Below are 18,023 nucleotides of genomic sequence, written 5' to 3' on the forward strand. Positions count from 1 at the left end.
ATACTAAGGATCCTAACTCAGTCGGAAACTTAGTATCCACCTCGTCCACTGCCTCGACCTCGACCTCAGACTCGTCCCCCTTCAACAACGACCAACTCCTATTCTCCAGAAGCTTCTTCAACAAGTCCAACTCAGTGGAGAACACTCGGGCATTGGCCCTCTAGGTAACTCTCCTAGAGCCCTCAATGTAAGCTCAGAGAATCCCACAGCATGGATTGTCGACTCCGGTGCCACTGATCACATGACTGGTAATCGAAATCTGTTCACAACTTACTCCGCTTGCAATAAAAGCATATCAGTCACCATCGCCAACGGAGCCAAAACTCAAGTCACTGGTATTGGCACCGTTGTCTTGACGAAGTCCATGAGGCTAGACTCGGTGTTCTTTGTGCCTCAAATACAATGCAATCTCTTATCTGTGCATAAGATCAACCAAGACTCTAAGTGCCGAACTATTTTTTATGGAAGTTCATGTGTGTTTCAGGAACAGGTCACGGGGAGACAGATTGGTAATGCCGAGCTGAGTACCGAACTCTATGTCATCAAGTCAGATCAGCTCGCCATGTGTCAGCTCGCCCAACATTCACCCCTGTACAAAGAGATCATGCTCAATCACCTTAGACTAGGGCATCCAAATTTCATGTATCTCAAAAGATTGTTTCCTTCTTTGTTTATCAATAAAAATATCAATTCCATTCAATGTGACATGTGTGAGTTCGCCAAACATTCTCGAAGCTCATATCACCCCACCTCGTACAAACCATCTCGTCCTTTTGCCACAATTCACAGTGATATATGGGGGCCCTCAAAAGTTCCCAATATCACTGGAGTTCGATGATTCCTTCTATTTGTTGACGACCACACTAGACTCAGTTGGATATACATCATGAAACAAAAATATGAAACATCCAATCTATTCAAAACCTTTCACAAAATGATCCAAACACAGTTCGACACATCCATTCAAATTATCCACACTGACAACGCTCGAGATTACTTTAATTCTGAGCTCGGCGATTTCTTCAAAACACATGGCATAATTCACTCCAGCTCGTGTGTTCATACCCCGCAACAAAATGGGGTAGCCGAGCGGAAAAATCGACACATTCTCGAGGTCGCCCGAGCCATCATGTTCTCCTCAAACGTCCCATCTCATTTTTGGGGAGAAGCTGTCCTCACAGCCACCTACCTCATAAACAGAATGCCATCTCGTGTCCTTGGCTATAAAATCCCATCTCAAGTCCTTCTAGAGACATACCCTCACTGTCGACTCATCTCAACCCTACCTGCGAAAGTGTTCGGCTGTTCAGTCTTTACCCATTCTTATGGCCAAGGTAAACTTGAACCAAAATCGCTCAAATGCATCTTCCTTGGCTATTCAGCAACCCAGAAAGGCTACAAATGCTATGAACCCCGATCACAAAAATTCATAGTCTCAATGGATGTATCTTTTCATGAGTTCAGTCCTTACTTCGCCAATTCAGCTCGTCAGGGGGAGAATGACGAAAATGATTTCCCAAATTGGCTAATCATAAACCCAGAATTCAGCTCGCCTCAAAATCCGACCTCACATGTTCCAGAAATTCCCAGCTCGCCCAGCTCGCCTCAAAATCCGACCTCACATGTTCCAGAAATTCCTAGCTCGCCGACCTCACCTGTTCAAGAACTTCCCAGCTCGCAAGCCTCTGAACCCTCTCCATGCGAACTGAATATCACCCAGAGTCCGGTACAAGCTCACGACCAAGATGTCTCTCCGAACCTGAACCACGACACTATTGAACAAGGTAACATCGAATCTCCAGACTTACCCATTGCATTGAGAAAACCTCCTCGGTCGTGTGCTCAATACAGGATGGCACATTACGTGTACTATGGGAATTTATCTACGAGCTACCAAGCCTATGTGGCGAAGTTAGATGAAGGAAAAGTGCCGAACTCCATCGAGGAAGCCCTTCAAAGTTCCGAGTGGCGAGACGCAAGTCATGCTGAGATCCAAGCCCTCGAAAAAAATGATACGTGGGATATCGTTGAGCTACCACCAGGCGAGCGAAATGTTGGATGTAGATGGCTCTTCACCATCAAACACAATCCAGATGGAACAGTGGAGAGATACAAAGCCCGACTTGTCACAAAAGGGTACACGCAGGCGTATGGCATTGACTATCAAGAAACATTCGCTCCAGTTGCAAAGTTCAATACCATCAGAATCCTCCTTTCACTAGCAGCCAACTTAGATTGGCCTCTCATCCAGCTCGATGTAAAGAATGCTTTTCTAAATGGCGAACTGGAAGAGGAAGTCTACATGCAACTCCCACCAGGATTTGACAAAGATCAAGGAGCCAACAAAGTTTGCAAACTCAAGAAGTCACTATATGGACTAAAACAGTCCCCTCGAGCATGGTTCGGAAAATTCACCAACGTGCTCAAACGTTGTGACTACGAGCAGAGTCAAGCTGATCCAACACTCTTCTCAAAAATCTCCACACAAGGCAAGCACACCATTCTTAGTGTGTATGTGGACGATATAGTCATCACCGGAGACGACCTGGAAGAGATCAGGAGGCTGAAGCAAACTTTGTCATCTGAGTTCGAAGTCAAGGACCTCGGCAGCCTACGATACTTCCTCAGCATGGAGGTAGCTCGATCAGAAAAGGGCATCTCTGTTTCCCAGCGCAAGTACACGTTGGATCTCCTCAAAGAAACCGGCATGCTTGGCTGCAAACCAGTTGACACTCCGATGGATGCCAATGTGAAACTTCTAGCTCACACCAACGAGGCCGCCACCGACAAAGAAAGATTTCAGCAGCTCGTAGGAAAACTCATCTACCTAACTCACACGAGACCAGATATTGGATTCGTAGTGAGTATGGTAAGTCGATTCATGAGTAATCCCCCAGAAACTCACATGGACGCAGTCATGAGGATTCTCCAATACCTCAAATCTGCCCCAGGGACTGGTCTCTCCTTCAAGAAAAGACGAAGTCGAGGTGTCGAAGTATTAACAGATGCAGACTGGGCGAGATATGTTCCAGACAGACGATCAACATCAGGCATGTGCACATACGTCTGGGGAAATCTTGTTACCTGGAGAAGCAAGAAGCAGTCCGTTGTCTCAAGAAGTAGTGCTGAAGCCGAGCTCAGGTCATTAGCAAGTGGAGTATGTGAAGGCATCTGGCTGAAGAAAGTTCTCGACGACCTCAAACCCATCACCGAAGGTCCAATCAAGCTCTTTTGCGATAATCAAGCTGCTCTCAGCATAGCCAAAAATCCAGTCCATCATGACAGAACAAAACATATCGAGATCGACCGATACTTCATCAGTGAAAAGATTGAAGAAAAAATAATCGATATGGAATACATTCCGTCAGGTCATTAGCTCGCCGACATTCTCACCAAAGCCCTTCCGCGAGCAACCTTTTCCGAGCTATGTAGCAAGCTTGACCTCCTCAACATATACAGTCAAGCTTGAGGGGGAGTGTTGAAATCGAGCTCGTCAGCTCGCCCTTCCGCGTCGAGCTCGTCAGCTCGCCCTTCCGCGTCGAGCTCGTCAGCTCGCCCTTCCGCGTCGAGCTTGCCTCGGAAGTCCTCTCCTTGGAACTCATTCCTCATGGGAAATCGTCGCATTTATTTCTCATGTTATTTCCGATGTCTTGCTCTATGTGTATATTTATTATTCTCTTTTTCCTAGAAGTAGTTTTTTACACATGTATTTATTACACTCTCTCTTGTACCCACCTTATGTATAAATAGGTGATACAAATTAATATTAAATATAAGAAATATTCAAAGTCTCGGAACACTCTCTCTCTTCTCCGATTCTCTTTCTTTATCTTCTCTCTCTAAACTTCAACAGAGAATCTTGCGCTTTGGCTAATTAGCTTTCGGCGCAATTGCTTATCTGTCGGGGTGTGGCCTTCGGAGATATATCTAATTATATCCCTTCTCCAGTCCCCCTCTTCTATTATCACCATTATGCTTGCGCTTTTGGTAGTGATCGAAGATTGTTTTATTGCCTCGACCGGTATGATTCGGCTTATCGTAGGATCTGACGTTGAAGCTAAAGCGGCGAGGGCATCAGCTTTAGTGTTTTCTCCTCTAGTGATGCGGGTTAATTCGAATTTTTCAAATTGATCTGTCATTTCCTTTACTAATTGTGCGTATGCCTCCATACTCTCGTCTCTTGTTTCGAATTCTCCGCTGATTTGATTCGCAACGAGCTGCGAGTCGCAAGAAGCGGATATGAATTCGAATTTTTCAAATTGATCTGTCATTTCCTTTACTAATTGTGCGTATGCCTCCATACTCTCGTCTCTTGTTTCGAATTCTCCGCTGATTTGATTCGCAACGAGCTGCGAGTCGCAAGAAGCGGATATGAATTTTGCTCCCACAACCTTTGCTAGGCGTAATCCTGCCATTAGTGCCTCATATTCGGCTTCGTTGTTTGAGGCGGTGAAATCTAGGCGGAAGGATTGTTCAATCACTTCTCTGTGCGGAGATAGCAGATGTATCCCAATCCCAGCCCCTTGTTTTGTGGAGGAACCATCGACTTTGAGGGTCCAAATTCTAGCGTTTGCCATGGTTTCGCTTTCATTTGCAGGGAGCTCGATAAGGAAATCGGGTAGAACTTGTGACTTCGCGCAGGTTCTAATGCGATATTCGATATCATATTCACTTAACTCGACGGCCCATTTGATCTGTTTCTCGTAATGATTCGATGTAAACTTCCATCGTCGTTCCTATTTTGTCGGCGAACATTTTTTTCACTAATCGTTGATATGTGGCTCCCGCGTTTTTAAGCCCGAAGGGCATCACCTTATAGCAATAGATGCCTTTGTCGGTTGTGAAAGCGGTCTTTTCCTGATCATTTGGATGCATAAGGATTTGATTGTATCTTGAGAACGCATCCATAAACGACAGGATTTTATGGCCGGCGGTGGCTTCCACCAAGCATTCTATGTGTGGTAATGGAAAGCTGTCTTTAGGACAAGCTTTATTAAGATCGGTATAGTCGACGCATAAGCGCCATTTATCGTTCTTTTTCTTAACGACAATGGTATTGGTGAGCCAATCGGAGTATTTTACTTCGCGTATTAAACCGGATATTAAGAGGCGCTCCACTTCTTCGTTCACCACCTTAGCCCTCTCCGGGCCGAGTTTCCTACGCTTTTGTTTTACGGGCTTATAACTGGGGTCGACATTGAGTTGGTGTGCGGCAATTTCGAGGTCTATTCCTGGCATGTGCTATGTCGTCCACGCAAACGTCTTCTTGTTTTTCTTCAAGAATGCTATCAGTTCTCGGCGTATATTTCCTTTCAACTTGGCCCTAATGCCCACGCATCTCTCGGGGTCAGTTCCGTCGATCTGAATCTGTATTATTGACTCCGTACTAGGCTCGTCTTTCTCCTCTGAATTTTCCATCGAAGGCGGATGGGTGATCTCATTTCCGATGGCCATTAATTGCTATTGGCCTTCGTTGGTTTCTTCGCTAGATGGACCTTCCGAATCATTCTCATTTGGCTGGTGCTTTTCGATGATTATTTTATGATTATTCATATAGCAAATTCAGGATGCCTCCTGGCTCCCTCTGATTTCTTGTATCCCGTTGGGAGTCGGAAATCGTACGCAAAAGTGGTAGGTTGACGGTACCGCCCTCATCCCATGTATCCAAGGTCTTCCGAGGATAGCGTTGAACGGGGATGGGCAGTCGAGAACGGTAAATTCGACCATCCGGTTTACGTCTCCTAGAGAGGGTGTTACTTCCCCATTGAACCCGGATAGTTGGTTGGGTTTGTGTTCAATTTCAGCCTCCTTGATGTTCATTCTATCCAAAGTGGTTTTGAATATAACATCTACAGAGCTTCCTCCATCAACCAAGATTCTGGCTACTACGCAGTTACCCACTTCGAGTTCGATGATCAAAGCATCGTCATGGGGCCTATATAGCCTTTTGGTATCGTCTTCGTTGAACGAGTTCGTGGTATCTTCTACCTTTCGGCACCCAGGTGATCTCGGTGTACCTTTAAGTTGACGTTGGTGTGCCTTAATTGAATTTACGCTATCCCTGCAAAACTTTGAACCTCCCATGATATAGTCGATCCGGGCTTTTGCTTAGGGAACGTTGTTATCTTCCTCCTTTGCCCTTCCCATTTTTGGGGAGGGATTTCCTAGGGTTCTGTTATTATTAAATTCCTTTTTCCGGGGCGGTGGTCCCTGATCGACATTCTTTAGTTGTCCATTTTTGTACTTCTCAATAAGTACCTTTCGAGCCACGACGCAATCCAGAGTGTCGTGTCTGTAGTTCTTGTGGAAATCGCAGTACTTTTTCTTATCACGCGGCCATTTCGGGGTGCCTCCTTCGGTAACTCCCTCGTCGTTTACGTTAAAGGCATGTTCTGGAATGCTTGAAGGCTTTCTCCATTCATTGTTTCGGTAAGGTCTCATTCCAGGTGTCCTGGCCATGGCCGGAACAGGTGTCATAGAAGGGACCTTCCTTGGATTATGCTTCTTGGACAGGAGGGCCCTTTCTTCCTCAGCTTTTGCGTAGTTTAAGGCGCGATGAATCGCATCCTCGATGGTGGGTGGTCTGTTCACGGTCATTTCCTCTCGGAATCTGAACTCGTGCCACAATCCATTTTTTATAGCGTTCAGAGCCGAATCTCCCTCCACGGAAGGGATTTTTGACATGACAGTCTTAAACCTTGTCATGAAACTTTTCAGGGTTTCGTCTCGGGCTTGTTGGGTGTTCCATAGGTCTGCCATGGTTGCTTCAGCTTCCACAAACATCGAGTAGTGTTTTATGAACGGGGCCGACAGATGTTGAAAAGAACTTATCGACCCTTCTTCGAGACGTGAAAATCAATCCAAGGCGTTTCCTGACAGGTTCTCGGCGAATAGCTGGCAATATCCTACTTCTCGTTCGTTATCTCGCAAACATGCTCGTCCCATCGCGATGCGAAAGGCCGTTACATACGTTTTCAGGTTAGAGGTACAAAAGTATTTGGGGAGCCTGATCTTTCCGGTCTCCCCAACTCTTACTTAGGTTATACATGGAGCAAAAGGGGTTCGCCCGGTGTCCGCTACCAGCCGATCGATCTCGGGGGCCGAGCTCGTGGCGTAGTACATTCGGGAGTCTACAGCCCGGAACTTTTCCTCCACCATTTGGCGGAAGGCGCTGAACGCGGAGTGATCATCCCTCGGGATTTCTACGGAGAACTGTTCTCCCCCAGTTCGGATTTCTCCTCTCTGAGGGTTTCCTTCTTCCGGCCGAATTACCGGTTCGAAATAGTTTGGTTCCTCAGGAACTCCTTCCTCGCGGGGGAGGTTGATGATTTGAGGAACATATCCAAGAGGAGGACCTCCCGGAGGCGGGGGCGGTAGGTCGCCTTGAGTCTGTCGAGCTCGCCAAACACTGGCCTCGCCCTGTCCATCGAACTGGCCAATTCCAGCCGTATTGCTAGGACCGGCTGTATCGGGCGACATGTAGATCCCGAAGAAGCTTAGTCGCCTCCCGGGTGGGGCGAACCTTCGTCCGTTTACGGCAGGCGGACCGGTCGAACTCAGCAGAATGGCTCGCTCAGCGTCGAGCTGCTCTTGAAGTGAAGATTGCGCAACTGTCAGGCTATCGAGCTGGGATCGGGTTGATCTCTGGAATTCGGCGGTGGTTTCAACGAGTTTCAGCAGAAGAGCCCGTGTCTCCGGATCGGCTCCAGAAACCGGGATTTCGTGCTCGCTGTTAGAAGACATTCTTTCAGATCCGATCTGTGTTCTTCGGCGTTAGGTTTCTCATAACTCTTCCCACAGACGGCGCCAAATTGTTGAGCTGATTTCTCGTCCCAACAATCTATATCTGATTTATTTGAGTTGTCTCGTTTATTTATTTATATGAAAGAAGGGTCTCAGAATCCGATTATGAAGATTAAATCGAAATCCGAAAGAAATTAATGGATAACACGAATTTGGATATAGAAAGAGCGAAAGGAAATTCCCATTATTAATTGTTGAATGTAAATCTTACAAGGATAGAAAATTCGATCGAGAATGAGCAGGAAAATCTCTAAATAAAATAGTAAATTCAGAAAATGTATGGCAATCTTTCGAAAAAATATTCAGTCCTCTTAAAATGAAGATGGAACGAGCTTTTATAGCTAGCTCGCCGATTCTCCTGTCTCTTCAGATCGATACACGTGTACGTGCAGAGCCGGTCTTCGATCCTCCAATCTCGCATACATCCCCATTTTTAGGTGGTTTGACCGTTTCTTAGGAGACCACCCATTTGGATTAATTGGTGGGACCATCTATGAACATTTATGGGCCAGGGTCGAGTTAGGTAGTATTCCTTGCTATTGTCTTGGGCCGATCTCTTCTGAGTCTTGGATTACTTGGACGAACTGGATCTTGGGCCGGACTGACCGTGGGCCCAATTGGTCCATTCTGCCTGGTGGATGGTGACGATATCCACTCCCACAACGCACACCTCGATGGTTATTTTGAAAAAATCAAGGAAATAACCACCCACTGCATATATTCTGGAAACAATTATCCCATCACCGGTTAAGACGTGGGCTTGATTACCCCACGTACGTACTCAGTCCCAAATATTATAACTACAAGGAGGATTCACTTTTTTCACACATGCACTGAACCGGAAAGCTTCACATATTGTTAAGCACCCTCAGTTGCACTCTCTCTTTTATTAGATTCGTATGTACGTAATGATTTTCTCGCTTATAAGCCTGAAGTTCTCAGGACTGCGTCCTCGAAATCAATTGCTCTTCGTGAGACAATTGTTGTAACATTTTTATTGGTTAATACTATATATATTGTGAACGCTTACACCACTTTATTAATTGAAAATAATAACGCATTTTATTAATTATATTTTTAGTATTCTTTATTATATGTAGAGATGAATTCGAGTTACGAACAAATATAAATATAAATGCAGTTTTTCTATCGGTGGCCTCACGAATGGAATGGATGTACCGATCACATATGTAAAGGCGGGAATAGGCTAGCATTGATTAAAATCTTAAATACATTTTTTTACTATTTTATCACCCTTCTTTTTTTAAATCTTGTTTAAAACTACGTAAAAAACAGAAAAAAATTAGCTACGTAAGCCACCTAAACTGTAGATATTGTAAATTGGCCAAATATTTTGTAAATTTTTTGTAAATAGCCAATTTGCATATGTGGCATCCTATTAACTGCTTATTTTTACGTGTTTGCCATTTAATAATTTTGGCCAAGTGTTTCAAATTAGGCAGTTATTTTTTAAAATTTGAATCAAATATTGAAACCGATTAGGAAGAGAAAACGTAAGAATTTGAAATTTTCCGGCAGAATTTGAATTTTAACAATCCCTATTAAATAACAATTAGTTATGGTATTTACGTGGATTATATTATGTAACTAACTAAAAATATATTCGATTTTTTCGTGGTATAGACTGCTTAAAAATTCAAATTGAAAGACGCTCATTTTTTTAAAAAATTTTCTTCAGATTTTGGTACGTATGTAAATCGTTTTTTTTTTCATAGTTGAAATTATAATTTCTGTGTTTCTATTCTGTTAACATGCAAACACTATAAATCACTTCAGCATTTACAACATTGTAAATTAGTTGTTAATACACGCTTATAAATTGATTTCAGCATGTTATAGTAGTCAGCAATACTGTGCAAAAATAATTAATTTCACACACCAACACATTTTGATATCCAACATATCACCATATGGTTCATAATATATTACCGAATTGTGTAAATAAGTTTTGATAAAGCCAAAACTAACTAAATTCTTTCAAGATTGATAAAATAAAACCATAAAAAAGAGTCTTTAATCGTCGATTCCCCACAAAAAAGAAGGTTGGCTGCTTGGCTCGAGGTCGATGTCTTTCTTCGCTTTATTTTCGAGTCTATAATTTGTTGTTTCAAATCCCAATTTTCACGTGGGACAACAAAATACCAATCTAAAACCACACAAAAAATAGTTTGTAAATAATAAAAATGATAATGGCATATTGACATATTATTAACACCACATATACCTGTCTCATATGTTTAATTATTGTTGTCAATTTCAGCCGTTTTCATGCCGAAGATTTTCTCGCCATTGAAGGAGAGTCATGTTCACACCTTACTACTTGTGTTAGTGATATACGTTAATCACTGTAAATTTTTAAAAAATTATGCTTAATTGTTCCAGGTACACAAGTCAATTATGCTTAATTTCTATAATTTGTTGTTTCAAATCCCAATTTTCACGTGGGACAACAAAATCACCAATCTAAAACCACACAAAAAAATAATTTGTAAATAATAAAAATGATAATGGCATACGGACATATTAATTAACACCACATATACCTGTCTCATTTGTTTAATTATTGTTGTCAATTTCGGCCGTTTTTATGCCGAAGATTTTCTCGCCATTGAAGGAGAGTCATGTTCACACCTTACTACTTGTGTTAGTGATATAAGTTAATCACTGTAAATTTTTAAAAAATTATGCTTAATTGTTCCAGGTACACAAGTCAATTAATAGATACTTACTTCACATTTTCACACATATACGCAAGTTGTAAATGTTGTAAATTGACATGCACATACATATTTACAGATACTTGATTAACAGAACGTAATGACGAGTTTCGAACAACACTGTGTTCCTTATTGACAAATATTTTTTTAAAAAGGATATCTTATCATCATAACCAACATTCCCAACAAAGTAAATTAACCAAATCTTGGCCAACAGTGTAAATTTACCAAGATCCTGCAAACAAAAACCTAGAAACCCCAAAATTCAAAATCATGAAAAAACCCTAAAAACTCTAAATATATGAAAAGCTAGATCTGTAAACATACATCATCTTAAGCCAATAATAAAAATTTACCCATATATTGGACCGATTAACCCTTGCAATCAAAAACCAAAAACCTAAATTTCTTGAATCGCGATAATAAAACCTTAAAATCGAGAAAAATTTGAAAATCCCAAAAACTAAGAATCAACAACACAAATATATAGTCAAGAACACCCATTTCAGTTTATAAGAACAACAAATTAACAAACTGTTTTTTTTATTTACGCATGCATTAAAAAACCCGGAAAAACCAAGAAACCCTTAATATCCAAATCACGAATCAAAACAATGTTAATCCAAAAACGAACGTACCTTATAAATGTAAATATATTAAAAAAACGCACCTTTTAGTCGATGATATGTGCTTCATATCTTAAGTGCGCTGCTGGTTCTATTTTTTTTTTCTCTCTTTCGCTTCGTTTTCTTTTGTTTCCAGAATGTATAAATGTTTGCGTATGTAATTGTTACTATGTTCAGCATATATGCCTTGATTCTCGCGATTTTTAATTATTACGATATTTGATTTTTTCCTATTAAATTCGGGGTAAAGAGTGGGCGGGAAATTTTGTTGGGTATTTACGTCATTTTAGCGGTGTAAATAGAAGGTGGTGGTTATTTACCAAAAATTAACGAAATATGGGCTATTTTACAAAAGGGCAAACTAGCAACGTAGCCTTTTTGAAACGTAGTATTTAAGATCTAGCCCACGTTTGGTAAATTTTGTAATCTAGCCATTTACTGAAATTTACGACTATGAAATATCGAATATACCCTTGTGTGGTTTAAATGAGTGAAAATAAAACAGTAGCCAACGTTTGAGTCATACTAATAAGAAAGTCAACAACATCATCAGACTTAGTACACACTTGGATTCAAATTTGAATATTTAAAAGGAAAATCATTAATGAATATAATATAAGAAACTCGCTTAAATATTGATTAAAATAAGTAACTTGTGAATCGTCACTAAATTTTCGTTAATTTTTATTTATGTGTGTAATAAATAAACGAAAATAAACCAAAATAAACAGGGGAGATATTCAGCTGACTTTTAAACAAAGGTAAATATGTAAATTGTTAAATGACTAATAAAAGCCACGTCATCAATTGTGGCTATGTTTGAAACTTAGCTGAAACGTTTGCTAGATTGCAATTTCTACGTGTCAAGTGGCTTAGTGCATATAATTTTTCTTTACAAAGTCGTGGATGTTAGGTGGCTACATACCTAAAAGACCCTAAAAAAACCCTTATAAAGAATGCCAATATCATTTCCTATTTACTTCAACTCTGAAGTATTGTCACACCCTAGGAAAATGGGGTGTGAATTTTATAACTATAATTAAACTAATAATTCTACAAAAACGTTCTATAATACACACTCAGTCGATTACTTTACAAGTTAAAAAAAAAAAAACTAAAAAAACCTGAAAATGTAAAAGAAACAAACCATTACAAACCCGTACTTGTTTGTAATGTACACCTACTAAAAGACTACCAAAGAAGAGTCTTCATAATATAAAAATTGTCGACGCTAAACTCCATGATCGACTCCTAACCTTCCTTCTCTTTCATAGAACATCAACAATATAAAGGACAATAAGGATGAGCGAGATGCTCAGTATGTATTATAGTTTTGTTTTGAGTAAAAAAATTTCGAAAATGATAATATTCTCATACGTGTAAATCGCCATACACATACAAGTATACTTGTATAAATGTGAATTGTAGAAATATAAATGACAGAAATTTAAATGTCCCTAGTATAGCTAAACGTGTACTATTTCCTGAGACCCTACCACATTTACCAGTCGTAGTCATCTAATCAGAATGGCGCACTCTCCGCACATTATATATATGGCGCACCCTCCGCTTTATATACATGTGTAACCGGCTTTTCCAAGATATACAAAATATTTTCATTTCGAAAATAATCGGGATATATATATACATAATACTGAAAATACTTTCAATTTCATAATCGGATCTCCCGATTTGAAATTTAGCCACGTTTTAAAAACGGTTTCATGTCCTGTGGAATTTTTCTAAATATTTTGATTTAAAAAATTATATATAATTTTCCCCAAAATATAAAACTAGGTGAGAAGGCATAATATCACCTACTTCAAGACAAAATCTATTGCACTCTCGTCAACGGGACGTTCACTAACATCACGAAAACAGACGTTCACTAACACTGTGAACCCGCTGAACGACTTTTAACCCCGTGCCCTATTTTGATAAATCAGAGCTTACTTAGATTCTCATTGGAATATATAAATTTAGATCAAAATAAGACGACGCACATACACTCAGACCAAAATCGAGAAGTCAACCATCAAATCAATACGAGTTTCAATTCCAATATCCAACTAAAAAATGAGTCTAAAATTCATATTTTAATTTAAACTCATGAAATCAAGCAGAAACTTGCTCAACAACAATTTTATCATCCCTTCAGAAATACAAACTCAAAATATTGGTCAATTCCATTAAAGCTAAATCACAACCGAACTCGAACCATACTAGAGAAATTAGTCATTAATTCAAATCTTTCATATCACATTGACTTCCAATGCTTTCGTGTAGAAGCATGAACTCCAAACCCCATGACATGAGACAAACTAGACAAATCAATCTAACGAGAATCATTATCAAATTCAGTCAATCAAATCTTAATCACAATTCAAAATCACTTAAAGCTGGGCAAACACATCATCACATAGCTAAACTGACAACACAAGACAAGAGAGAGAGAGAGAGAGAGAGAGAGAGAGAGAGCATATTTTTAACTCAAATCAGCAGACATTCATAAAAAAAAATTCAGTCAAACAACATTTAATCTAGAATTCCCAAATCAGAATTTAATTCAAACTCTAGTAAACCCAAATTTGATTTCAATTTCAGAACCCTAATTTCAGAAAACTCCAAATCATATACTCACACAATTGGACCAGACCAACCAAAGATCAACCAAAACGTAAAATCAACTAGAATCCTCACAAGAATTTACAACATTGGAATCTATCTTAGAAATCCAATTTGAAATCAATAAAACCCTAATTTCGAATATTCAAGAAGAAATTAGATCTTCTACCACTATTGAGACATCTAAGGCATACTTCAAAAGGGAAAAGTTCCGCGAAGAAGTAAAGATGAAGTTCAATACGAATAGAAAGGCTAAAGATAGGAAGTAAGACAAATATGATGGGAATGGATTCCACCGCAAGTATAAAGGCCATGGAAAATGGATTTATCCTTACTACCTCGCCAAGCTTGCAACAAGTAGAACCTTGATAAGAAAATTCATGATTTTATCAATATCCTAAATATGATTTGAGGATGATTAACTATGAGTGTTCCACTTGTTATTTGCAAAGTAAATCTTTTACAGAAATGCGATTGGATCGCATAGCTTGGTGGAAAGAACGAGATTCAAGCCCGGTTCATTGACAAGCTCATTATCTCATTAAGAGATTTATATGTCTTGTGAATTTATTCATTCTAGATTATATTTTGAACATAGTGATGTTTCATTATAAAATCTAAATTTTGGACGAGCAAACCTAAAACTATGAATAAAGATTATCTTTCTGTATAACATTTTGAACATTGTGTCAAAACGAAATTTTCCTATATAACGATGAACTTCTAATAATATAAGTGATATGCCTAAATGCTCATTAATGATATTCCGATATGCATTAATACCTTTAAATGATATATGGATATGCATTCCTAATAGGCAATATACATTTCCTTCATGATGTTATGCACTAATTAATTTAGGTCAATGGATGGATACTAATACATGTTTAAAATGACTGTTATTGTCCATGTTGTTCAATAGCTTTAATTGTTTGGTCTAAGCTATTAATTGTATGCTTGTATAAAACCTTTTTAAGTTATTGATTGGTAGATACTACAAACTAGAGTTCGTAGCATGATCATTCGAAGTCAAATTTGTTTGACATAGTGTGAGCTTATCAAACTGAAGAGCAGATACTTAGTTTGTCTAGTAACATCTCTCCAACTGAAGTTCATAAAGGGTTCTAGAGATATCCTTATTTTTACATACAATATGTGAACAATATTCTTGTTTGTACAAGATTAGAAAGACTAAGATAATTGGCAAGATTCCATTAATCATAGGATATCGAAATATTCGAATAAATATTTACTAGATGATAATCACTTATAGATTCTATCTCCAGAATGAGAAAAGATAATTAATCATTTGTAAAGGTGAAGATAATAATTGTTGGAATTGATCTAGGGTTTAAGAAAAAGATTAAACGCTTCGGGAAGCGGCGGAATTTTAAAAAATTTCTTTTCAAGTAAAAACAGTTTTTACTAACCTAGACAAAGAGCAAGTACATGTAATTAAAACCTATTATGAGTATAGAAGTTTACTAACCTTTCTTGAAGCTTGAACTTTGTAGAAGCTTTTGGAAAGTTTGCAACGCTCGTCTCCTCGCAGCACGTCTCTCTTTCTTTCCTCGGCACCTCGAGCAACCACGATAGTTTCTATCACTAAATCACTCGAAATAAAAGGAATCAGTGAGTGGGCACTTTTAAACACTACGACTTAAGAACGAGTCTTGAAGTCGCAGAGCTAAACTCTAGGTCAAATGAGGACCTAGGTGCCAAAACAAAATCGAAAATAAACTAGAGAGAGAGAGAGGAGTTCGGCCAAAGTTCTAGAGAGAGAGTCTCTCAAATCTCTTAAACTTGGATGATTGAAATGTGAGGAATGAGGCTCCTATTTATAGGAGGAGGATTACCTTCAAAAGGTAGTTTCCTCTTTTCCTATTGCCTTGCACGTCCAACATGCCTCATGAAGGCTTAGGATTTGTTTCCTCATTTGATTTCCTCTTAGTTGGCCGAAAATGCACTTTCCTTTTTAAGGAAATTTGTTTCCTCTTTTTCTTTTGGCAAGTATCTTCATACATCAATGCACAAAATAAACTCTCTTTCCACCTATGGCATGAACGAAATTCAGCCTTATTTTCCTTGGGTTGGACGAAATTTGAGCTTCTAGAAGGAGCTTCTAGATGTTTCTTCATTTGTTCATGACAACATAAGAAAAGCCCATTAAGAATTTTTAAGTAAAATTCTATGAAATGAAATTAATCCTCAAGGCCCAATAAACTATTAATGGCTGAGTGTTTTAAGTTTCATTTGTCATCAAATGACCTTGTCAAAAAAATTTATTGACATTCATTTCGTCCTATGTCCAAAAGGACAAAAATACCCTTTTGACAATTTTCGTAAAACTGTCTCGTTCTTGTTTTGACTTAGCTTTCAGTTTAACTATTCCTACTCGATGTGATTCGTGACAGTGACCTCATGGACCCAAATGAACAAAGCTTGAGCTAAACACTTGGACTCAAAAGTTCACAAACCTTTTCCAAGTTTAGCTTAATGCCAACTGACTCCACTAAAGAGTTGACACTGAAAATCTCTCGGTTCAAATGAATTTATTTTCTACTCAAGAATTCAACCTAATTATGATGAGCGGATCCACTGAATATTATCTATGTTTACCCTTCATGAATGTCATCAGCTAGTCGGGATTTACTAAATTACCATTTTACCCTTCTAGCTGTTATTTCCTCAACTCCTTTGTCGCTTGTGAATAAGTTAGAAACAATGTATTGACGAGGAGCTAACAAGTCACATTGTTTCATCCAAAAGAGTCAGGACTCAATTTGGACACTGGCCAGTTCATTTATTCACACTCCAATGAACAAAGCATGAGGTGACATACATTGCATTTCAGCAATCTTGTACATGAATTCCATATCTATGAGAACTTCACAAAGTTACTCATGACATACTCACAACTTAGTACTTCACCAATAGGCCTTGTTCGGAATCACATAGTGAGTCCGAACTTTGACTTTCTCAAATGAGAATACTAAGGTGTGAAATGGCATGTCTCATTTCAGGATTAAGGTAAGCATGATGCAATTCATACATAGTGACTTCGAGACATAAGAGGTTAAATGGTTTGTTCTTATATTGTCTCTAGAAGTGCACTGGTCAATTCAGTACCTTCGGAAGATACCTAGAAGAACTATAGAGTCCCCAACTCTCAATGCCTCATAACCAGACATCATAGATTCTTCTAACAATCATACTGAGGTCAATAGTCCTTTGACACTAAGATTGCGAATATATCGTTTTAAGCAAACTACGAAGAGTTTGTTCATGCAAATCTACATTTGTCTCTTCGTAAGTTGTTAAGTTTGTTTATGGACTAAAAGACTAAGGTTTTATCATAAAGCTTCAAACAAAGAAGAATGAATGAACGTTTCAACTTTATTAATGAATGAATAGGCAATTACAAGCAAGAGTCTTCATGAGACTTTATTACATCAAATGTTCAAAAATAGACACTACTACTCTTCTTGTGGGCACCATTGACAACAAACTCCCACTTGACTCAAAGAAGATGTGAGTAGTCCTACATGCCTAATCCCTCTCGAAGTTGGTCGAAGACCATGTTCGCTAGGGCCTTGGTGAATGGATCTGCCAGAGATCTACTTCACCTCCACGTCTCCGCGTTGCGCGATCTCTCGAATCAAATGGTATTTCCTCTCAATATGTTTAGAGCGCTTATGGCTTCTAGGTTCCTTTGAGTTAGCGACAGCCCCACTATTATCACAATAAAGGGTCATGGGCTCGTCGACGTTTGGAACAATTTCCAAATACTTAAGGAATTTTCTAAGCCATACAGCCTCTTTGGATGCTTCACAAGTAGCCACATATTCTGCTTCCATTGTGGAGTCAGCAATGCAAGATTGCTTAATACTTCTCCACACAACAGCTCCACCATTAAGGATGAACACAGATCCCGAAGTGGATTTCCTGGAATCCTTATCCGCTTGAAAATCGGAGTCGGTATATCCCGTCATAGTCAGGTCAGTACCTGAGTATGTAAGCATCAAGTTCCTAGTTCTTCGAAGATACTTAAGAACATGCTTAACAGGAATCCAGTGCTCGGGTCCAGGGTTGGATTGGAAACGACTAACTACGCCAACGGCGAAACAGATGTCAGGTCTAGTGCAAAGCATAGCATACATAAGGCTTCCTACGGCAGAGGCGTAAGGAATTTTCCTCATGTCTTCAATCTCTTGTGCAGTCTTGGGAGACT

At 39.4% G+C, this 18,023-nt stretch overlaps 1 protein-coding gene across 1 annotated transcript; it reads right to left on the reverse strand.

The window, feature by feature from the left end:
* Positions 1–5,562: 5,562 nt before the first annotated feature.
* On the reverse strand, positions 5,563–6,084 carry LOC149390586 (uncharacterized). The gene has a single exon (XM_089619812.1). The coding sequence runs from the start codon at positions 6,082–6,084 to the stop codon at positions 5,563–5,565; it is 522 nt and encodes a 173-aa protein (XP_089475938.1).
* Positions 6,085–18,023: the final 11,939 nt, after the last annotated feature.

This window comes from Urtica dioica, chromosome 7, assembly GCF_054948205.1.
Source record: "Urtica dioica subsp. dioica isolate 48M chromosome 7, U.dioica_male_clone48M_v1_H2, whole genome shotgun sequence".
NCBI classification, from domain to species: domain Eukaryota; kingdom Viridiplantae; phylum Streptophyta; class Magnoliopsida; order Rosales; family Urticaceae; genus Urtica; species Urtica dioica.

Bases quoted from the DNA above. Each gene is read 5' to 3' on its own strand.
- LOC149390586 (XM_089619812.1), bottom strand. From the start codon at position 6,084: ATGGGAGGTTCAAAGTTTTGCAGGGATAGCGTAAATTCAATTAAGGCA.